At 37.3% G+C, this 21673-nt stretch overlaps 5 protein-coding genes across 9 annotated transcripts; 1 reads left to right on the top strand and 4 right to left on the bottom strand.

Moving 5' to 3' along the window:
• Positions 1-839: 839 nt before the first annotated feature.
• On the bottom strand, positions 840-5995 carry LOC108834033 (uncharacterized). Of its 2 annotated transcripts, XM_056997789.1 has the most exons (8): positions 5854-5995; positions 4445-5589; positions 2668-3944; positions 2421-2551; positions 2132-2283; positions 1580-2092; positions 1362-1474; positions 840-1288 (listed from the first exon to the last, which is right to left on the bottom strand). In XM_056997789.1, the coding sequence occupies exons 1-8, from the start codon at positions 5945-5947 to the stop codon at positions 976-978; spliced, it is 3738 nt and encodes a 1245-aa protein (XP_056853769.1). In that variant the 5' UTR covers positions 5948-5995; the 3' UTR covers positions 840-975. The 2 variants fall into 2 exon arrangements, with proteins under 2 accessions (XP_056853769.1, XP_056853768.1); XM_056997788.1 differs by having other exon boundaries at positions 1580-2283.
• A 2467-nt stretch (positions 5996-8462) lies between these two features.
• On the bottom strand, positions 8463-10837 carry LOC108834032 (dihydroceramide fatty acyl 2-hydroxylase FAH1). Of its 2 annotated transcripts, XM_018607401.2 has the most exons (8): positions 10650-10837; positions 10481-10520; positions 9793-9863; positions 9601-9693; positions 9307-9503; positions 9112-9217; positions 8872-9018; positions 8463-8783 (listed from the first exon to the last, which is right to left on the bottom strand). In XM_018607401.2, the coding sequence occupies exons 3-8, from the start codon at positions 9841-9843 to the stop codon at positions 8664-8666; spliced, it is 714 nt and encodes a 237-aa protein (XP_018462903.1). In that variant the 5' UTR covers positions 9844-9863; positions 10481-10520; positions 10650-10837; the 3' UTR covers positions 8463-8663. The 2 variants fall into 2 exon arrangements, with proteins under 2 accessions (XP_018462903.1, XP_018462902.1); XM_018607400.2 differs by lacking the exon at positions 10481-10520.
• A 1416-nt stretch (positions 10838-12253) lies between these two features.
• LOC108834029 (RNA polymerase I-specific transcription initiation factor rrn3) lies at positions 12254-15916 on the top strand. Of its 3 annotated transcripts, XM_018607397.2 has the most exons (16): positions 12254-12383; positions 12684-12826; positions 12943-13026; positions 13119-13190; positions 13267-13338; positions 13442-13684; positions 13760-13870; positions 13947-14039; positions 14127-14252; positions 14329-14397; positions 14497-14603; positions 14727-14810; positions 14913-15000; positions 15078-15191; positions 15294-15478; positions 15580-15916. In XM_018607397.2, exons 2-16 carry the CDS (start codon positions 12710-12712, stop codon positions 15830-15832), a joined length of 1818 nt encoding a protein of 605 aa, XP_018462899.1. In that variant the 5' UTR covers positions 12254-12383; positions 12684-12709; the 3' UTR covers positions 15833-15916. The 3 variants fall into 3 exon arrangements, with proteins under 3 accessions (XP_018462899.1, XP_056853764.1, XP_056853765.1); XM_056997784.1 differs by having other exon boundaries at positions 13442-13870; XM_056997785.1 differs by having other exon boundaries at positions 12298-12383; positions 12687-12826; positions 13442-13870.
• LOC108834031 (probable protein phosphatase 2C 28) lies at positions 15846-17618 on the bottom strand. Its single transcript, XM_056997787.1, has 7 exons — positions 17466-17618; positions 17309-17353; positions 17178-17228; positions 16780-17097; positions 16413-16689; positions 16178-16332; positions 15846-16102 (listed from the first exon to the last, which is right to left on the bottom strand). Exons 1-7 carry the CDS (start codon positions 17481-17483, stop codon positions 15965-15967), a joined length of 1002 nt encoding a protein of 333 aa, XP_056853767.1. The 5' UTR covers positions 17484-17618; the 3' UTR covers positions 15846-15964.
• Positions 17619-17754: 136 nt separating this feature from the next.
• Positions 17755-21268, bottom strand: LOC108834082 (WPP domain-associated protein). The gene is made up of 5 exons (XM_056997783.1): positions 21068-21268; positions 18660-20852; positions 18434-18560; positions 18133-18234; positions 17755-18036 (listed from the first exon to the last, which is right to left on the bottom strand). The coding sequence occupies exons 2-5, from the start codon at positions 20792-20794 to the stop codon at positions 17968-17970; spliced, it is 2433 nt and encodes an 810-aa protein (XP_056853763.1). The 5' UTR covers positions 20795-20852; positions 21068-21268; the 3' UTR covers positions 17755-17967.
• Positions 21269-21673: the final 405 nt, after the last annotated feature.

Raw genomic sequence — 21673 nt, 5'->3', positions numbered from 1 at the left:
TAAAGGATTTTATCAGAACCATCTTTTTTTGTCGATGATATTTCACTAAAAACCTGAATATAATAGTAAAACCCCAATTATTTTATCTATCTTATTAAAGTAGAAGTACTTTAAGCTTTTGTTTGGAAACAAAGATAGAAATAAAAAATAAATTTTTGATTGGAAACATAGATAGCATAATAATTGATATTATATTCTTTTAATTAAAAATAAATGCGCACCATTAAATATAATTCAGTTCTTAACTTTTTTTTTGAAAATTTTGTCTTTTAAATGTTTGCACCGTATCTTTCCAAAATACTTTCATGTTATTAATTATTTGAAAACATTTATTAAATGAAACATCAAAATAAAATCAAGTTAAAATAACAAATGATTAAATCAACAAAAACATAATACGGGTCTGAATTATCTCAACTCTTTAAAAATAGTTTCGTTTAAAATAAAAACTAAATCACATAAACTAAATTTAATAAAATTATAGAAATTGTTTTGAAATGCACAGATGAATTTTTCAATACAAAATGTTGAAGATGTAAAATATTTTATTTAAATTAAAAAGAAAATCAGTGTAAAATAAGTTTAACGTCGGGTTAAATAAATAAAATCATATTACATGTTAGAATTATTTAGAGTGTTAAAAAATTAGTCATATTTAAAATAACAAAATAAGTCATATAAGGAAATTTAAGATAAATTTCATAAAAAGTTAAAATATATAATTTATCAAAAATCATAAATTTTATTACGTAAAATAATTTTCTAACAAAAAATATACCCGCCTTTTTGAAAGGCGGGTCAAAATCTAGTTTTATTTTATTTTCTATACTATTATACTATTATGTTAAAATTAAGAAATTTTCATTAATATCTGCGTCCTAGAACCAGAAAACCATCACTCAGTGAAGGGGAATCAAACAGTGAGAGAGATACCCAAAACTTTAGTGCTTTTGATTGACTCTTGGAACTAAGGAATCATCTAACACAAGAGGTTTGTAAGAACTTGTTTGTGAAAACTCGCTGATCGTCGCTCAACAAAAAGAACCACTTGGCGACCAGATTGGCTGAAGCAGATGAGGTCTCGTCACCACAACCAGGAAGCGTGGTGGTTTTGCCTTGAAAGACTATCGGGAAATCCAGCTGAATTGTATTCAGGAGGGAGCTCACAGTTGCTATCTGGACTGCAAAGCCAGCTTTTAGTGTCGTCTCGCTCTGCAGAAATGCTGACAGTTTCTCTCTCAAGTTTGAGATTCCTTCGTTTTCATAGCCACCAGCATCCACTCCAATACTGCAATACCCAATGGAAATTAAAAAAGAGAGTTGGACTTCTGTATAAAATAGACAAGCTGATAAGATGTTACCTGCTAAGTTGCCCAAGAAGAGAGACGATTGCAACCGAAAGGTTCGTTGACAATGGCCTTCCCAGCATCTTAAGCAGTGGAGCAACAATGTTCTCACTAGTCCAATCCCATTCCTACATTTTTATACATGAGATAAAATTGGTTCCAAAGACAACTGAAATTAACAAAACACTGCGTGAAGGTTGGAAAATGAAAAATGCCCTTGAGAAACTACATACCGTGTAACAAGCGATAAGCTCCACCAGTGACAGAATGTCACATAAAGTAACACTTTGATCCCTGGCCAATACGCAATGGAAATCCTTGTGTGCCAGTCTAAACTCTGCCTTCTCGGTCAAGCTCTTATGCAAAGTATTCGACTGAGTAAACTCTTGAATGATTTCCATGAGCATTGATGCCATAGCCGCCAGCGAGGAAGACCTGTCTGAGAATATACACTTGTTCTTGCATGAGTGCAAATAAGTATTTCCCTCCACAGTACCAAAATGTCTCTGCTCTAGAAACATCACAATGGATTTCAACACTGCAATTGATAGGTCATGATCACTGGAAGGCATCATTTTCTCTCCAGCAATGTGAGCAAAAACGTGAAGAATGGTCAGTGGCATTGCGGTCTTTTCATGTCTATGCTTGCGCAGGATTTCAAAGCAAGCTTCACGGATAAATCCAACACGGTCCACAGCAGTACATATCGCCGCCAACATAGCACTTCCAGCCACCAAATGATCAGTTGGAGCCATTCTGCTGAAGAGAGCTACATTTTCTCCATTCAGGGTGACAGATATGCTTGAATCAGATTCAGACGTTTTTGAGGATTTAACACAAAATAAAACCCTCTGCTCGGAAAGGAGGTCCTGAAGAAGACTAAGGAGTTCTTCCAAAAATTCAGAAAGAATTACCCCAGCTTCAGTATCAGCCATAACTGCACAATAAAATTCCAAGTTCAATTAATTTAAACATCAAATCAATAGCATATTCAAATTATTCGGTTTTGAGAAGAAAAAGAAAAAAAAAAGAAAAGGAAAGGAATTATCAGTTAATAAAACAGAATGGGCATACCACTAGATATATGCTTCGAAAAAGAATCCAAGCAGGAGGAAGAATTATCATCCAGAATGTTCCCAATATTCATTGAGGAAACCACAGAGAAGTTGTGCAGCATCAAGGAGAGGAACACACATACCCTGTCCCTGAAAAAAAAACAAGGCATATATTAGCACCTAGACAACTAGTTACAGATGGCGTTAGAAATGTTATTATATTAACGTTATGCATAGAAAAAGTATCAGAGAGTAGAATAACTAACCGGGCCAAAAGATTTTCTTCCCTTTTCAAAGAGAACAGAATTGCTGGCACTGCCCATTCTGTTTTATTAACTGATGGGCATCGCTGAACACAACTGTTTGCAGCATGTAAAATTTTGATGATACTGTTCTGGTCTTCAATATTTGAAAACACAACAAAGTGTTTGAGAGTATCATCATGCACCGTTGTTGACATGGGTGACATTTTGTCTGTCACCGAAGCATTCTGAGTGTCGAAATTAGAAGCTTCACTAGAATTTATGGAATCACGTAAATCCACGCTATTTCTATCAACCAAGTCAAGAGCCGGAGCAGGACTCTTGTCTTCATTCACGATCGGACCATCCAAAAAATCTACCTGAGGAAGATCCGGGGATATAAATGATTCTCTTGCCATCTTGTAATGACTTTCATCTTCTGGTTTCTCCAACTCCAACAACTTCATAACATCTGTAGCAGCAATGTCGTCCAGAAATAGTGCTGCTGCAGCATGTTCTTTAGCAGTAGAGAGGCACGTAGTATTCCAAGCGACCTGTGTACTTCCAGCTTTATTGCCTTGAGTCTTGGCTGGGCAATTAAGCTGAAGAGTGCTCCGTATAACTGTCTTTTTCTCACAAGAAACCCTTCTTTTCTTGGAAATTCTAGTGCAATTTGCAGAGGAGACACCTTGAATATCAAGGACCAAGGATTCTTTCTCTTCTAAAGGCTGCAATTTGCCCAGCTTCTCTCTCTGTACATTTGTCTTTGTATAATCAGATGACCGATGCTTACGGGACTCAACTACCTCTGGCATTCCTTTTCTTTTTCGAGAGTGCTCATTAACCACCTCATGATTATCTTTCTGAGATCCTTGGAGACAGTTTTCAGCCACCAAACAGAGATTTCCATTTTTCCTGGTATCGATTTTCTGGAACATATTGATTTTTGTAGGTTGGATATGCGCTTCATCTCTTGATGTTTCTGCTGAAGTGGTATCAGAGAAATGTTGTGCTCCCTGTGAGGTCAGTAACTGCCCATCAGAACAAGATGTTGCGCTGGAAATTTCTCCAGAAGTCTGCGATTCTCTAGAGCCTCCAGTAGGAGACTCCAATTGAGAAATAGTACCTGAGACAGACTCATGCACGCCTTGTCTGGATTTAGCAATTAACTGAGTAGAGAGCTTGCGAGCCTGCTCCTGAGAACCAGAGCTTGCTACCAACTGGCACCTTGCGTCAGAATGCTTTTCACCTTTAAGGTTTTTCTGGGACTGTAGCATCTGCCGTTTCATGCGTTTCTCCGCCTGCAAAGCAATATAATGAAGCATAAAAGATTAGTACAGAATTAAAATGATCTAAACAGATAAGTAAAAAAGCAATATTATGTTGTGACAGATCCATGTTACGATAGACGCCACTGTTTAAAGTCTAAAACAGATTAAATATTCTCACCTTCTACAGTCACATTCTATGTAGCTAACAACTTCAATAGACTATTGCCTAAGTGCTCGTACTCAGATAACTTCAACCAATTGACTGTTTCAGCTAAGTTGAGAATGTTTGAGCTACATGCATAAACCTAGCGATATTCTCTTAGGAAGACAGAAGATGTAAACAGACAATTTGATTCATTTTTATTTACCATGTCAATCACAAACCATCCATCGTGTAACCTAATGTCTGAAATCCGGAAACAAAGAAAGTATCCAATGTCAAAACATATACATGGTCTTCAGGTTCAGGCAAATTTTAAAATTATGATGAGAAGAAAGTGTAGAGTAAGAAATTTATGGCATAAACAAACCTTTGGACGACCAGATGTACCTCCAACGCCTCTTGAAAGTCTATCCAGCAAATTCATGTGATTTGTAATACTACCGAACTCAAGTATTAACCGACCTATCTCTTTGGCCTGATATTCTCTTCGGAACCTTTCAAACTCAGCCACCTCCTTGGAGTGTTTTGCACATTTCCTCCTGAACTTCACCTCTTTTTTCAAAAGCCTCATTTTGGCCTTTTCCAGGTCTCTGACTTTATGAGGAGAAACGGAGCAAGTCTCAGAGGATTTTTGAGAGAGAGAAAGCTGATGCACCTGTTTTTTCAAACCCCCAGTCACTAATTGTAATTCTTGTAACTGCTGAGTCAGATCATCAGCACGAGATTTCCAGAAAATGGCTTCTTTCTTACTCATCTCAAGAAGCCTTACCTTCTCTTCCAGTTTTGCCGAGTTTTCAGCAAACTTTACTTTGCTACTAGCGCTCTGTAGTTCTGCTTCTTTCTTGAGCTCTTCATTTCTAGCTCTAATAGTCTCAAACTTCTTAGACAAATCTTCTGCCAGCTTCATCTGTTCCTTAGCTTTTGCACTCTCCATATCTGCCCGTTTTCTCTCTTTCAGTGTCTTTTGTCTTTCAGACTCGAGCTGCTTTTTCACGGTCTCAATACTGGAGGTTAAAGCAAGTAAATCCGAACTAGTCTTCTTAGCTGTACTTCTTAAAACCACCAACTCAGAAAGATACTGATCAGCTTTCTTATTCTCCGATTCTGCTTTCTTCCGCTCTGACTCTGTCTTATGCCTCTCGCTTGCAAGAAGATTTTTAACCAGACTAATTTCCTTTTCCACCTCAGGAACGTGTGGCTTGATATCCTCATATTTCACCAGCAGAGCCTTTGTCTTGTTCAATTCTTTACAAACTTGTTCCCTCTCTTCCTCGGAATTATCAGCCCTTAATGTTTCTTTCTTAAGCAGGTTCTTTAGTTCACTGATCTCCTTCTCTACACTAGAAGACTGAAGAAATTGTACTTGTTCGTTTTTTTCTTGAAGGTTACGCTCCAATCTTTGTTGCAAAGAGAATATCTCAGACTTCAGCTCAAATATTTCTTTCTCCAAAGATGCTTTTGACACTGAATCATTTTCCTTAGCTTCCCTTTTATCCGCCATCTCTGTAAGCTCTGTAAGATTCAGATTAGCTACTAAGCAGTCAACAATTAAAACACACGAAACACAAACCAAAGCTCTAAACCATAGAGAACATAACACTAGTAGCTGCAAGTTAGATAACTCAGTTAAAATCGCCCAAGGATCATCATTTGGGAAGGAACTAATACTACTCCGAATCAGAGACACGTGGCACTCATGTACCACAACAAAACTAATCTGGAGATTAACCTCTGCCACTAGCTACTACTTTGCAATTGAGAACAGTAACAACTTACTATTCTGGAGATTGGATCTCTCATCATTAGCAGCTCCCATTGCCTTTTGGAGAATCTGGATCGCTTCTTTACAAGCATCACGCCTCTTCTTCATGCCTAGGTACTTCCCTGCCACTATAACACACTCCAAGTGGCTTTAGAAAAAGAAAAAAAAACATATTTTCCAAAAGAGAATCTACTATTTGAGTGAAGAAACGTACCGCGAGGCAGCAAGAGTTCCCTGAAGGCAACAACTCAGGTGGTGGAGCATTAGCAGACATTGTAGTGGGTGGGTGGGTGGGTGGGAGGGAACTGCTGCGATTCTCGAACGAACTCTTCAGATAGGTAGGAGATTCATCGTATAAAGAGAATGTAATTGAAAACCTAATTTGAGAAGAAGAAAGAGTGTAGCGTTTGTAGAACAAGGTAGAGACTAGAGAGGATTGAGACACCCACCAGTCCGTCAACACTTGGATCTCGGGCCGGGTCACTGTTGGTTTTGTATCTTTAAAAGGCCCATCCCAATAAATTTATGTTATCTGTAAAGGGTCTTGGATTAAACATCTGAGAGGATTTCATTTTCTTCAGATTCTGTATTTAGTATTTATAAAATTTATATGAAATCCAAAATTATTGAATTATTCATTTGTATAAGCTTTCTTAAATATGGATTTTATCAGTAACATCTATCAAATAGGATTTGATGGGGTTGGGATGATATTTTATAGTGAAAGAAAAATGATTGAAATAATACCTCATATATCCCACGAAGTGGGGAACCCCAGGATTTAAAAAAAAAAAAAAAAAAAAATAATACCTCATATTTAGAACTTTTTTTAAAAATTAAAAAAATTACTTCACATTTTTTAAAATAAAATCAAACTGATGGAAAAAATGTTTAAAATTTATTTTTGAAAAATTCTATATTTTATATTTTATAAAACGATAAAAATTATAGTAAATAAAATAAATATTAAAAAACTATAGTTTCCTCAAAATTCATTTAACTTGTAACAAATTTTTATAAAATTTACTCAAATCTCATTTTTGGATTTAATCAAATTTTGAATTATGTTGAATCTTTAATTCAATAAATTCTATTAAACTTATTTATCTAATTTCTTAGAGGGTGGTGAGAGAAAAATAAAACTAAACCAAACAAAACTCAAAAATGATTCAAACTACATCAACGTTGGTTTTATATCTTAACCAGGTCCCTTTCAATAAATTTCTGTTATTTTAAAATTTGTTTGATTTTTCTACAAACGAAAATACCTCCAATCAGACCAAATCCAAAACGATCCAAATTAAATCAACATATATATTCTAACTATTTGGTTTATATTTATTTGGTTTAGTTTGCTTTAGTTTGATTTTCAAACAAACCAAACGAAAACACTAAAATATATATTTAATTAGATTGATAAATATATTAGTAATATTAAATTGTAAGATAGTCAATTATCTAAGCAAAATAACTAATTATAATCTTATATTTTATTTAATAAAAGAAACACAATTAAAAATAAATAAAGGAAATCGAAAACTGAAAATTTAGTTACTTAGATATTTAATAAGTTTAAAATAGTAATCTTAAATTATTAGATATTTGTATTTACATTTGATTTTATGTTTAAATAAGAAATTTGATAATTTAGTGTCAAATGATGATTTGTTTGAACTTTTATATAAATTACATTTTTTTAACTGAACTAGAGAAACTAAAATGTAAACTGATTTACATGAATACATACAAACCAATTTGAACTAAAACTGAACCAAACACAAATCAAAATAGACTCAATCCGAACTAACCCAAAACCAAATTGATTTTGGTTGATTCGAGTTAAAGTTCTTTTAGAATCAAACAAAGTACACCAAACTCAAACTGTAACTAAATTTAAACCTAAATATCTACTCCTAATTTCTTTCAAAATTGCGCTATAGAGTTATTTTTTAGGTTGAATGGTACATAGGAAAAGGAAATAAGTTCATCATATTTATTACTCAATATTTGTTTGTTCTTTTTATGAGTCTAAAGAAAATTCAATTTCATTTGATGTAAATAATAATAATATTTTGGCTAGATCTCCATATTCATCCTCGACGAGATCCAAGCAAGAGATGATGTAGCATATAGTTTGGCGGCCATGTAAGTAGTAAATTTATCAGACATATCATCTGGAGTTGTTTGTTGATCACACGAGGTGAAGAATGAGGCTTTGAGTTCACTCACGGTAACCAACTCATCACAAGATTCTCTATCCTAAATTATGGTGATCAGACAGCCAAAGACATAGTCTGTTCGTTTTAACACTCCAAACTAGTTCTAAATATTAAGTGTTTTGGTAGGACCCATCTATATGTGTTTTTTTATCTACTCGTTGTAACATCAATTTTACAAGTGAACCGAAAACAATAAAAAAGTTTTCTGTTAAACTAATATATAATACCAATTGTATATTTAATAAATTGACGATTTAGTTACAAATTTAATAAATTTAGTAAGACAATTAATCAGATGCATACCATTTTAAAATTAATAAAAAATTAGTTTTAGATAGTTGAAATTTGAGTTAGATAGATATTTGCCTTTCAAGTTGGTAAATATTTTTGGTTGCTCAAAAAAAAGTTGGTAAATATTTTCGATTGCTTTCAGTGAAAACACACACCAAAAAAAACTATTAAGTAGGACGTGTAACACTGATTTACAAAGACTGTGATCCAAATGAAACCTCAGTCAAACATCTCAAAACTCATGAGGGATGATCAATAATTTAACTGTGTTGCAATTTGCAAATATCCTTTTAGTTTTGCATCTTAGTACAACACTACTGCTCTCTTTTAGGGGCTTTTGTGGTGGGTAGTGTCCCAAACACTATGTCCCATAGCGACGATGTTATACCAAATCCCTTATCTTGAATCCTGAAGTGATGGTTCAAATGATATTTCTGCAAACATCATTACAAAAAGAAAAAAAAACATAAACTCAATAAGGTCTGGATACAAAAGAGAAGAAATATTTGGCCTTGTTTTTACCTTGAGATTCTTGGTCACTGCTCTAGTTGGTTGTGCATGGTGAAGGTAGTAGTGAGTAATATCGTACATCACGTACCCGAGCATACCACCTCCAAACAAGGCAGGTGTGGTTGAAGGCGTTGCGAAAAGCTTCACAAGGTTCCAGAACTAGAACACAAGATATAAAAGACGATTTAACTAAGGCTTGTATTTTGAGGTGTGGACAGTGTAGATGATGATGATGTTCAAAAAGATGCTTACGGGAAAGCATAAAACCGCTGTTGCAGCAGGAGGAAAGACGAGTCGAAGGTGGTCCATTGGGTGTTTGTGATGGCATCCGTGAAGAAGATAGTGCGCCGTGTTTCCCCTGAAATGGTTCCACAATAACATTAAGATGATTCATAGTTGACTATTAATGTATATGAAAGGTGAATAAAAAGAGTGTGTGTGACGAACCAGTAACTCTTGGTCTTGATGTGGAAAAGGAAGCGGTGAAGAGTGTATTCTATAAACGTCCAGATAAAGATACCCAAGGCTATCAACGGGACGATTTCTGGAAGTGAAAGGCCCATGGTTACTGACTTGGAGATGCACCAGACCGCAACTGGAAACCAAATAACAGGAACCACCCACCATCTTGTAAGGGTCAAGAACTGTTTTCCATTTCAAATATGTTGAGATCAGAGGCTTATTTTGACATCGCCAATTTTTGAAAAAGAAATGTGTACGTATAAAGAGAGACTTAAATACCTCCCAAAAGTTACTCTGGAAAAAACGAGGGCCTTCCTTTGTCACAATGGGTTGGTGAACCCATTCCTCGTAAGCTTCACCAAGATGACCAACCTGTTAAAAACATCCAAAGCAATGGCAAGAGGGATTAGTTAGCAAGGATGATTAGAGAGGAACTATTTAAATGCTTCGAAAAAGAGTATATATATTTACCTGAAATACAAGAGGCTTATTAAGGTCCACAGTGAACCCTTGAGCAACCATTTTGCAAACCTTTTACTGAACTGAAAACAAAAAAAATATATTAAAAAGACTATCAAGAAAAAGACAAACATGTTGCAATGAAACACCTGATGTCAGTTTATTCAACAGGCCAAATATATCAAATGTACAAAACTCTCTTCACTAGTCCTGAATATTATGCATCACTTCTATTGTTTAATAAGACAGTTGAAACTTTACTGTTCCTGAATATGATATCCAAATTACGTATACAATTATACAACTGAGATAACTGGACCCACAACAACCAAAAGAATATGAAAAAATCATCGCACAAAAGCAAGTGTTAGTTGAAATACAAAAGCAAATGATCATTTAAAAAGACCTACAAGATACAACTTATATATACTAATAACTCCAATGACCCCACCACCACCAAATAATACATAAGCAGTATCAAATCAAGTCACACAGATGAACACATCAAGATAACTAACAAAAACACACAGCCTCACTAGCTGCCAGAGTCCAAACATGACTTTCATGATTGTTTATTAAAGAAACAACTCTTTTTTAGCCTTGGCAAGAACCATACAATAACCACATCCCGACACATCTTCTTTCTAACAAACCATGTCCGAAACAAATGCATATAATCAAGTTAAAAAGACAGACTTACTATGTGTCTTGTCCGATTGATGGAGCAAAAAAGTTCCGATCTAAACACTTAAAACACCGAATCAAATCAAAGAACCTAAACTATTCAAGATTCCATGGAAATCTCAAAAATATATGAATCGAAGATGAAACAAAAGAGGAAGGTGACTAACGAAGAGAAGAAACAAAACCTAAATCGATCAATGCCGGATCTCAACGACTCTTTGAGGAAACGACAGCCGTCGAGAACCCGCTGGAGAATTTATACGCCTCCCTCTTTCTTTGTGTTTGTCGTTGGGGTTTGAATAGTCTATGATGATAAAGACAAGGTCGGTAATAAATCTTCTAGAGGGTGCTATATCGAATCTGGACCCTTGGTTTTTGAGAAAGGCCTTGGATCTCGGGGAAGACTTTAAAAAGGCCAACGATTCGTTGAATTTTCAAAATATTAAAACCAACGGTTGTGCCAGGATGTCTAGAAAGATTAGCTGTCTGTTTTCCACACTTATAATGATGATTCCAAAAATTGTACGTTGGAAAAGAAACAATACTGGTTTTGATTTTTCTTTCCGAAATTCAAATCATTTACTGTATAAGAACTTAGCTAATATAGTCAACCATCTTTTTTTGGGTGGATCCACCAAGACTACTATTATGAGAATATTTGGACATACTAGACTCAAGTAATGTTGTTGAGCCTAACTTAATTCAAACTCCTTTTGTGAGGATATGTTTAGCCGGCAGACTAGACTGAATAGTATTCCTAGGTGTGCTTTTTAGAAAAGATGCATATCTTCGTCATATATATTGACATTTAAATACTAGAATCATTGGTCATCATAGATGATGTGTTATCCTCTAAAGTTAATACTCCTATCGGCAACATGTCTTGTGTACACACATCTCTACGTACAAGTTAGCCAAAAAATTGAGTGATTCGATCGAGCCGTATGTTATATAATAATGGGAAAAAGAAAGAAAGTATTTCCCTGTTGTAAGTTGAGTCGTTTGTTATGCTGTTGAATGCATGTGTGGATACAGTAATTTTATTAATGTGGTTAACGTTACGTAAACCGCATCAGCAATTCCCAGTGGCAAAATGAGAGCACTAAAGAAGTGGACAAAACAGATCATGATCAATGTATAGAACAAAAAACTCGCTATACTTTGTCGAATGGATCCCGTACAATGTCAAGTCTAGTGACATTCCTCTTAAGGGTCTCTCAGTGGCATCCATTTTTGTCGGTAACTCGACTCGAAGAGATGTTTAGTCGGGTGAGAGAGCAGCAGCTCAGGAGAAAAGCTTTCTTGTATTGGTGGTACACATGAGAAGGAATGTATTAGAAGGAGTTTACTTAAGCAGAGCAACATGAACGACTTTTGTGGTCGAGTATCAGAGTTACCAGGATGCTACACCGAATGAAGAGTTTATAGTTTACCGTTCTCCAATCTTAACGAGAGAACAGTTCCTTGTTTGTATTTATCGGTAGTCTCAACTATTTAGTACATCTGATAAGCAGTCCATTATTCTTTGGTATATGGATTTCCAAATCTTCTTTACTTCTTCTTTACATTACATATTATCATCTCAGACTTGATGGCTTCTTAAAAAAAGAGTCATGTGTGGATATGAAAACAGTAGGCTATCCATAAGCTAAGTTTGAAAGACCTTAATTAGGAAGCCAAAAAAAAAAGATAGGGTCTTCTCTAAACTTTTATTAAAGTCAATTCCAAAATGTGCAGAGGCTTAAAAATACAAGGACTTAACAAGGAAATCGAAGTAATATAAGAAATAGGGGTATTTCGGTAACTTTAGGAGTTCAGTTATAAGGGTTTGTTGGCGGAGTGAGGCAAATCTGTCCCTTCCCCAGCCTCCCTCCCTCCCTCCCTCGGCGAAACAAAAGCTACTTCAATTATTAAACCTGGTTAGTTCCTTAAACCCTTATGTCTTTATGATATTTGTTGTCGGGAAAGCTAATATCTGTGGTTTCTCTTTCGAGGGTTTGGTAAAGTCGAAGCCTTTCTGTAGTATTCATTGATTCTCTTCTAGGTTTTGTCCTAGCAATTTGGCTTTCTCGTGGTATAAATTCGAATTAGACATTTCCTGATATTGAAATTTTATGTGAGAAGCTGACAAGTTTTATCTTTTAGTTCTCTTTTCCATTAAGAAAGTTCGTCTCTTTATAGCTTACATTTTGATTAAAGAGTGTATTAATCTTGAGAAGTAGGTAAAAACAAATCACACAAGAGGATGGGAGCAGCAGAGGTTTTTACTGATCCGTCAAGCTTATATGATGTGGGCAACAATGATTCGTGTGACACTGAAACGGTGCAGGGCGTGAGAAACGCCCTTGCATCTGCCCAGAATGTGAGTGTGTTGCTTCTCTCTCTCTCATGTGCTGTTCACGTGTTTGTTTGATGATGCTATTTGTGTTTAATGGTTTCTGACTGTAGTTTATAACTCCTTTTGGTTATATATGGCAGGGGGAATCAGACCGTTTCGACCAGCTTGTTGAAACAATTCAGATCAACGATAGATCTGATGCTGCTGCTGCTGCTGAGCTTAATGTCTGTCCTTTTTTTTTTCCCTTTTCTACCGACAAATCAATTATTTATTGTTATTTTTCTTTCCATTCTCACTAAAGTGTTGTTTTGGGCAGACACTCTTGAAAGCTTTATCAGGCTCTGTGGCTTGCATAGATATCACTCACCATCAAAAGCTTCTCTCTGCGGTAAAGTTTCTATTTGCTTTACAGTTTGCTTGTAACCTTTGGGATTTCATCTCAATTATATTTTTTTTTGTTACAGATATTTGGAATGTCATTGTGGAATCAGAGACCTCTTATCATGGATGCATTGGTGGGCCTACTCATATCACTGGTACACATAGCTCAAACGATTCACCCTCATGCTGACTATTATTTAACCTGGATGAGGAGCTAAGCTAGACAGTTTTTGTTTTTTTTTTTGTTCTTCATCACAGGCTGCCACCAGTGGAAAGTATCTGGACTCTTGTCTGCATATGCTCGTAAGACACTTCGTTCCACCGCCTTGGGTAATCAATAGACTTTCACAAAGCCGTGTAAGCACCCAGAAGGGAGAAGTTCTTTCTCGTGTTCATGAGGCTCTTCTGAAGATCTCTCTTTTGGTTCCTCTTGCTCCCTCGAGACTATTCCCCATGCTCTCCCAGCAGATGCCCAAAATGAACAAAAAGGACCAGGACCAGGTGAGTCTTTCTTTCTTTCTTTTTTTGTGTGGTAAACTAGCTCAACTTAGCAGAAGCTGTTTTAACGTCTTGCAGGTGGTAGTGACTTATGTGGAGAACTTATTGAAGTTGGAGAGTAGCTCAATCGGTCAAGTTGGTGGCAACATGATCTTTATGATGGTGATGGAGAGGCTACGAGATTTGGATGTAAGTAACAGAATACGGGTTGTAACGCCATTGAGTAACTTGGTCACTGAATGATATGCTGGTGTATCATTTTTAGTTGGAGATTGATTGGGATGATATTCTGCAAGATGACTCTAGTAGAGGCATGTTTGATATGGAACTTGAAGATGCTATGAATGAAGGAGACGAGGTAGGCTGAGTATTTGTTTTGTCTATAGTTATGTACGTTTTTGGCGTTTGGCATGACATGTTGGACTTTGATATATATCTGTTGCAGCTTCCAGCGGGGTCTGTAAATCAGGATACATCAAGTGGAAAGATAGCTTTTGAGTCGTTGGACAAATTGATGGTCACATCTTTTGATCATCTTGAATCCTGTCAAGATGCTGGCCGTTTGGATCAGGTATGTCACCAAAATGCTTTCCTTCATGTGCTTATGAATCTTCCTTGCTGATATGTTTATAATGGGGTTTGACTAGGTGTTTGAAAAGCTCTTCGAGTCATTTGAGAACTTCATTCTGAATACCTACAAATCCAAAGTCTCCCAGGTAGGCCACATAGCTATATCACTTTTACATAATTGTGGGGACCATTGTTCATCATTCTGTAGTCTAGACTTAGACTCTCACTTTTGACTCCTTCTGCAGTTTCTCATGTTCTATGCATGTTCACTGGATCCTGAAAATTGTGGTGTGAAATTTGGGAGTAAGCTGCTGGACATTTTTCTCTCCAGCAACAAGCCTCGACCTACTAGGCAAGTTTCACTTTCTCCTCTTATGGATAAAATTTTATCATTCTCTTCTGCATGATACTCTCTCTTTAATTGTTCTAATGAACTTTGTTGTGGTTTTGTTTCTCCCTCTTTTTTTCACAACAGGATGAGTGCGGTGGCTTATCTAGCTAGCTACTTGGCTCGTGGAAAGTTTTTACCTGTTTCCTATGTGGCTAGCATGTTAAAAAGGTTAACAATTTGTTACCTGTTTGATCTTTATTGAAGGCTTCAGCCTGTTGCAAATATATTGTTTCTGTTGCGTCTCTTATTATTGTCTAAAAATTGTATTAGGTTAGTAGATGAGTGTGCGGATTACTGTAGGATCTGCAATGATGATATAAGGCCTGAAGCACATCAGCTTTTCTATTCAGGATGTCAGGTATATATATTGCATTTAATCTCTCATCTTCCTGCACTTGTTTTAAACCTGTATTTGATTATGTTGTGTGAACACAGGCGATCATGTATGTGCTGTGCTTCCGTATGAGATCCATCCTAGATGTTCCTCGCTTTCGGTCCGAGCTTATACCATTGGAGTCAATTTTAATGCACAAACTAAACCCATTGATGGTGAGTTATATACTCTGTCTCATCCCATATGGCTTCTCAAATGTTATTTGGAACAGTTGTAATAATAATAAGCTTTGCAACTGGTTTTGGTTTTGAGAATAGGTATGCCTTCCATCGGTAGTTGCAGAGTTCCTTAAACAAGCTAAAGCAGTTGGTCTGTTCGTCGTCTCAGACTCCTTCATTTTCGATGACCTGCTTGAGTCTGAGCTTTCTCGTGCGTTTGGCGGGCGTGAGAGACTTGATACATTCTTCCCCTTTGACCCTTACTTGCTGAAAAGCTCTAACAGGTTCTTTCACTTTCTTTTGATCGTTCTCAAATGAATCATGGATCTTAAATAGTGGTTTCTTGCTCCTTCTTTTTGACTTTACTTTTTGCGTTTTCCTGAAGCGTCATCTCCCCGAATTTCATCTACTGGTCAACGATGATGAACCAAGATGACGATGATGATGACGATGCTGAGATAATTGTGAATGGGGATGAGGAGAGTGATGAAGAAGAGGAGGAAGAAGGTGATCTTGATTACGCAATGGACAAGATGTCCATAACGCCTAAGCACTCTTTCAAGAACAAGATGGAAAGAGACAGACTTATGAAAATGCCTTCCATGATCAGACCTTCTACTAGTCCTCAATCCCTTTAATCTTTTTGGTACGCATTTTTTGTAAGCAACATCGACTCAAAAACTCTTTTAATATATGGAAACAGTGCTTGTTCTTGAAAGAAACGTATGCTTAAACTCGGAATAAACAAATAGACCCCTATGGGTTTTAAACTAGTTGAAGGAAACAACAACACAAGAGATATCATCTTTACTTCCTCTAGCCAATGCTTCATCGACTAATGCCTTTGCAGCTTTCTCTGCGTTCCCAACCTCTTTGATCTCGTCCCATGCCTCTTCGTTCGACATCACCTGCACAACAAACCACATCAAGATTCAGTCACCTTTTCATTGTGAAAACAGTTTCTACTCATATACTATATAAACCTTCCAGAGTCCATCGCTTGCTAAGATCAAGAACTTTGTGTCACCATGGATCTCGACAATCTCTATGTCAGGCCTCACGCTAATATGTTCTTTAAGACGTCCATCTCCAAACGCACGTGTCATCGCTAGTTGTCCATCAACTCTTGGAACATTACCTAATCACAAAGTCATAAGAGAGAGTTATGTGGTGGTATATACTAAGATGTATAGTGAAATATTGATTCTGAAAATAGACCTGGCTTTTTGGAGATGAAGCCGCCTTTCTTCTCTACAAGGTCTCTCTCTTTCTCAGGCTCATGATCAACCGTAACTTGTTTGACTATATCACCTTCACGACACAGGATTGCTCTTGAATCTCCAACGTTTGCAACCACAAGTTTCTTACCGTCAACGACTATAGCCGTCACAGCCGTGGAGCCACCTCGTGAGCCAACCACACTGCTCAGAATGTAGTCGTCCGTGAGTTTATACGCTCTCTTGATTGCCTTCTTAGGTCTTCTCCAAAAATCCGGCTTCAAGAAAACATAAACAGTGTCTTAAAAAGTTTAGTGAGAATATAAAGTGGATAATTTTTGGTTTTATTTCTTTTTGTTTCTTGAAACCTGACTCAAGATGTTATCAAAAAGATGGTTCTGCAAGTAATCCGCAACAGTACGGCCTGAGTGTCCATCAAATATGGCGTATAACCCAAGCTTGAGGCCTTTAACTGTTTTTGTATCGGCCACGATGTAATCTTCCATGCCATGACCCATTTGGCCTGTCACTAGATGGTATCCATGACCAAACCCACGTCTACAATATTTTGCATCTTCCTCATCATCATCACCATCATCATGCTCATTTTCATCATCATGAGGTGTTTTTTCTTCTTCTTGTTCTTCTTTTTCTTCACGCGAGTGATCTTCTTCTTCTTCTTCTTCCTGGTTTTATATACAAGTAGAAACTTTTATCAAGTCATACATAATGGATAGACCAAAAAAGATGAGGAGAGATGTGATACCTGGAGTACTTTCACAGCATTCCCGAGACCTCCACTTCCTGCTCTTTGCTTCTGTGTATGTAAACAAGAGAGTTACCACAAGTTATTACGTAACAGAACTTAACCAATACCTTCTTTATTTGTCTTCTTACCTTGACTGCATGCATAAGTATTTGCTCGGGACTGTAAGTTGAGTTCTGCAGTTGTTATCAAGAACATCACTAACTTCGAATACAAACATGATCTCATAAACAAACAAAAGTAGAATCAAAGAATCAAAGAAAAGAAAACAATGGAGAAAGAAAGAACCTTGGTGGTATCCTTCATTGTTGAATCTGAGCTTTGCTCTGCTGTGTCTATGACAAAGAGTGAAGTGTTGATGTTTTAAATAATTAACACTGCTAGCTTTTTGGAGCGGTGATGTGATGTGTAGACCGACACGTTGGCTCCACAAGTCATGCTTTCATTTTGCCAACATGTCTGCAGCCGCAAACTGTGTTTTCTTAGTTGTGTCAAGGAGAGTTACAGACCGGAACAATTGTTAGGTACTATTCTAAGACCAGAGATTGTTTTCTATACCTACAGTTTCTAGTTGGTGTATAATCCAACTGTATACTTAGATTAAAAGATCCCGGGGTCCAACATCACATTCTGCAGTTGATATCACAAGTACATAACCAATAACCGAATCTACTGAACAACAAAAAAAAAGACTCGTAGAAACTAAACATCAACAACATTACATAAGCCTGACAGATCTGTACACCAAAAGAAGAGAAATAAAACTATTGTGGAAAGAGATTGTAGCCCATCAATCTGCTGGTGGTCTCTTTGCTTCTCCGCTAAGCTCTCTCCGGACAAGCTTCAAGATCTCAATGATCTGCGAAGTCATTTCGTATAGTAAATATATACTCTGATCATTAAGACCAAGCTTCAATAGAGAAAATATGTGTGGAGGGAGAGGGAGTGTGCTTACGCCAGGGTAATGCTTTAGAACTGGAGAGTAGTGATCTAAAGCTATATATATTTTCTCAAGAAGATCCAAGAGTGTTTCAACCTCATCTCCAAGAAGATCAACCTGCGTTTCAACAACCATATAAACATCATTCTTTAATCCAAAAACAGATCTTCTTCTACTTGAAGGATATGAGAGCTTCTAGCCACATGTGTAGAGGTTAACTATTGATATGGACACAGTTGTCTCTACTGAATACTAGAGTAGTATGTTTAGTGAGAATAAAAGAAGCCTTGGATGCAAAAGACGAATCAAGACTCACCTCAGCCTCGGCCTTTTGGAGGTCACTTGACTTTTTCTCAAATCGTTGCTTGTACATTGATGCTTTCCCCTTGAGTTCATTGATTTGTTGTGCAAGATCACTCACTTGACTGTGCATGTTTTTCAACCTAATAGCCAAAAAGTTCGCACAAAAGTTACCACCATCTAAGGGATAAAGTACTTGCATATACATGTCTCAAAACGAAAGCAATGAGAGATAAGAGTACCTGGAATTCGTTTTCTGCGTCTTTTCTGCTACGAAGGCCTCTAGACTGTTGAAACCTTGCATGAATTTTTGAGGAACTAAGTCCAGCGACAGAATCTGCTTTCTAAGTGACTCTTTCTCTGCTTTTGTCGCTGATAGCTTCTCCTCAGTTTTCCTTTTCTCATCTTTGGTTTCTTCCCAACTCTCTCTTGCTAAATCTAGCTCTCTTCTCAAATCGGATATCTTCTTCTCATAGCCTTTTATTTTCTCTGACTCACGTGCCGACATAACTCTTACAGCTTCTGTTTTCTCCTGAATTTCTCTTTGTTGCTGTTCTGTCTGAGACTTCAGATCGTTAATCTGTTGAGAAACCACCTCGAGTTTCTTTCTCTCTGCAGCCAAGTTACTCTCAGCTGTCTGGACCAAACCCTCCTTCTCCATGACGAGACATTCCAGCCAATGAATCTCCCCGTTCAGTCTTTCCTTGTCAACCAACTCTGATTTCAAAGCTTCTTCATTTTCTGTCACACGCAGTTTCAACTCTACGATTTTCTTATCAGCTTCCTTCAAGGCTTCTTTGTATATAACCGAACTACACTCTTCCATTATGAAAGACTCGACACACGAATCCACAAAATCATCATTTCTTTCACAGTCAGCTTTACTCTCAAGATCTTTCAATTTCAACTCATAAGCTTCTCTCACCATACTATGTTCCAAATCCGTTTCCTGATTTGCACTTCTAATCTGACTCAAAAACTCCGACAGAAAACACCTAGAAATATCTTCAGCGATAGAAGCCTTAAAACAAGAATCATCAGCATCTACCTCGAACTTTCGAATCAACTTCTGATGATCTGCCTCAACCTGAGAAAGCTGTGAAATCTTCTCAGCAGCATCTGCAAGTGAATCCTTCAGCTGACGATTCTCCAGTAGAAGAGAATCCAATCGGCTTTTAAACTCAGCATTGTTCTTTCCTTCAGACACCAACCTTTCATCCTCCGCCAAAATCTTGTCCAGCTTCGAGATGACAGATGGGATCTTCTTTTTCAACGCGTCTAGCTCTTTGCCCTTCCCAACAAAAGAAAAGGAACCTCTTTCCTTCAAATTCAAGTACTTCCGCTTAAAGGTAAAGCATTGCTCCGTCATCTCCTGTATCTCATAATCATGGTCTCTTTTCATCTGATTCATCTCGGTGTTAAAGTGGTTGATCAACTCGATTGGTGTCAAGTGCTTCAAAGTGTCAAAGTTCTCGGGCACTGAGCCAACATCATGCTTACCATTTGTGTCCAAAGCTGAACTAAGGCTTGCCGACATCTTTCGATGCAACTGCTCAACTCTTTTCCTGTCCCCGACCTCCCCTGCCTCTATGTCCCCATTTTCATGATCAGAAAGCGCTTTACGAATCGCCTCTAACTCCTGCCGCAGACCACTAATCTCTTTAATATTCCCAAGCAACGAACTCTTGTTATTAACACCAAACTCAGCTTCTTCTTTCTCCAACAATCTCTGTTGATACTCATCCTTGAGACTACGAACAAAAGTAGTCACCACCGCAGACTCGATTCCCTTTTGAAAATCATGCTCCTGCTGCCACCACAACGAGGGAAGCTCCGTTTCATTCTTCCGCTTCAGCACAGTCTCTAGTATGCTCTTCAAGGAATCAAGCATTTTATCTACAGTACTGGACCCTATCTCATCTGCTCTATTGACGTGAACATACTTTCTCAAACTGGTGAGTTCTTCAACGAGCATCACCAACTGTTTCCTCGCTACGTTTTTAAGACTGTTCAAAGACCCATCCGAAGTATCCAAAGACACCTTACCATTGGAGGAGACTTCATTATTCTCTTCAGAACCCACATGGTACAGAGACAAAGTCTCCCTAGCTCTCGACAACTCAATCTCTTTCTGAGCAATCTTCTCAGCAGCTTCAGACTCAATAGCAGTAACCATTCCCTTTAAAATCGAGTCGTTCACAACACGAGAGATAATCAGCCTATCGTTGACATCATCCCAGTAAGAATCGAAATCCTCAAGAAAATCAACGTTCAGATTCTCATTCTCTTTCGGAACACCGTTAACCTCGACTGATAACTTGTCTTCACGAGGCTCAGAACTACCATCCTCAACCATCACAAACTCTTCCACCTCCATTAGGAATAATAAAGTTACTCCAAGTACTCTTTTATCCCCCAAATAATATATATAAGCCCTAAGCAAAGGTAGAAACAGTTTCCTTTAGTACAAAAAACGCCTAAAGCTTCAGACTTTCTTAATCGAGACATCAATTAGAAGAAACCCATCAGCTTAATGAATCATTAAAACGTAATTTTACTCCTTGATAAAAACGAACTCATCAGCTCAGTTGAAATTACAAATCTAATAAGGAACTAAACATCACTAGTAAAGGGATAAGCAACTAATTACCTTAGCTGTGAAGTTCTCCGGAGGAAGCACCTCCGAGCTGTTACAGTTTTCGATTTCGCAGTTTTTAGGGTTTCCGAAGAAAACGCATAGAGCCAAGTGAAAGATGGGGCTGCAAGCTGAGCGGAGCGGGAGACTCGAGAAGGCTGGAGCAGTATTTTACCAGCTCCTTCGTTTACATTTTACGAAAACACCCCTCTAATTCTTTGTCTTTCTTTTTTTTGTCGTCACTCTAATTCTTTGTCTTGTGTCTGTTACATTGTTGATATAGATAAGAAAGAATTACTCTATAGGTCACTTTCCTAGTTACTAATACCAGAAAGAGTCACATATTTATACATAGGCACTTTATCTCAATTACTAGTTAAGAGGCAGAGGAGAGAAGGTGTTACAGTTGGTAATAGAAACTAGATTCCTTTTCTTCCTCTTTACTCGTTACATGTTTTGGCGGGTTTAATATATAGCCATTGATCTTTTATCAAAACGGACGGATCTGATTCATTTATCCAGATCTGGATAAGACATCTATCTGCCTCATCGACAGCCGTTAGATTTAGTCTCCTTCTTTCTCCGTTATACGGTCTGGATCTTCCTCTTTTTTTCTATCCT

The sequence above is a fragment of the Raphanus sativus genome, unplaced genomic scaffold (assembly GCF_000801105.2).
Source record: "Raphanus sativus cultivar WK10039 unplaced genomic scaffold, ASM80110v3 Scaffold0830, whole genome shotgun sequence".
Classification (NCBI taxonomy): Eukaryota; Viridiplantae; Streptophyta; class Magnoliopsida; order Brassicales; family Brassicaceae; genus Raphanus; species Raphanus sativus.
The sequence above is the reverse complement of the archived record's forward strand: the minus strand, read 5'-3'. Positions and strand labels throughout refer to the sequence as shown.

Excerpts from the sequence above, each read along its gene's own strand:
- LOC108834033 (XM_056997788.1), bottom strand. The coding sequence starts at position 5,947 with ATGAAGAAGAGGCGTGATGCTTGTAAAGAAGCGATCCAGATTCTCCAA. Across the intron at positions 5,590-5,853 it reads GAGATCCAATCTCCAGAATA|AGCTTACAGAGATGGCGGAT; the intron begins GTAAGTTGTTAC and ends TGAATCTTACAG. Across the intron at positions 1,289-1,361 it reads CTTCTTGGGCAACTTAGCAG|TATTGGAGTGGATGCTGGTG; the intron begins GTAACATCTTAT and ends TGGGTATTGCAG.
- LOC108834032 (XM_018607401.2), bottom strand. The coding sequence starts at position 9,843 with ATGGTTGCTCAAGGGTTCACTGTGGACCTTAATAAGCCTCTTGTATTT. Across the intron at positions 9,694-9,792 it reads ATAAGCCTCTTGTATTTCAG|GTTGGTCATCTTGGTGAAGC; the intron begins GTAAATATATAT and ends TGTTTTTAACAG. Across the intron at positions 8,784-8,871 it reads CAGTGACCAAGAATCTCAAG|AAATATCATTTGAACCATCA; the intron begins GTAAAAACAAGG and ends TGATGTTTGCAG.
- LOC108834029 (XM_056997784.1), top strand. The coding sequence starts at position 12,710 with ATGGGAGCAGCAGAGGTTTTTACTGATCCGTCAAGCTTATATGATGTG. Across the intron at positions 15,001-15,077 it reads TTTTCTATTCAGGATGTCAG|GCGATCATGTATGTGCTGTG; the intron begins GTATATATATTG and ends GTGTGAACACAG. Across the intron at positions 15,479-15,579 it reads TTGCTGAAAAGCTCTAACAG|CGTCATCTCCCCGAATTTCA; the intron begins GTTCTTTCACTT and ends GTTTTCCTGAAG.
- LOC108834031 (XM_056997787.1), bottom strand. Across the intron at positions 17,229-17,308 it reads TACTTATGCATGCAGTCAAG|AAGCAAAGAGCAGGAAGTGG; the intron begins GTAAGAAGACAA and ends TTACATACACAG. Across the intron at positions 17,098-17,177 it reads ATGCTGTGAAAGTACTCCAG|GAAGAAGAAGAAGAAGAAGA; the intron begins GTATCACATCTC and ends ATATAAAACCAG.
- LOC108834082 (XM_056997783.1), bottom strand. The coding sequence starts at position 20,794 with ATGGAGGTGGAAGAGTTTGTGATGGTTGAGGATGGTAGTTCTGAGCCT. Across the intron at positions 18,561-18,659 it reads ACGCAGAAAACGAATTCCAG|GTTGAAAAACATGCACAGTC; the intron begins GTACTCTTATCT and ends TTTGGCTATTAG. Across the intron at positions 18,037-18,132 it reads TTCTAAAGCATTACCCTGGC|ATCATTGAGATCTTGAAGCT; the intron begins GTAAGCACACTC and ends ATGACTTCGCAG.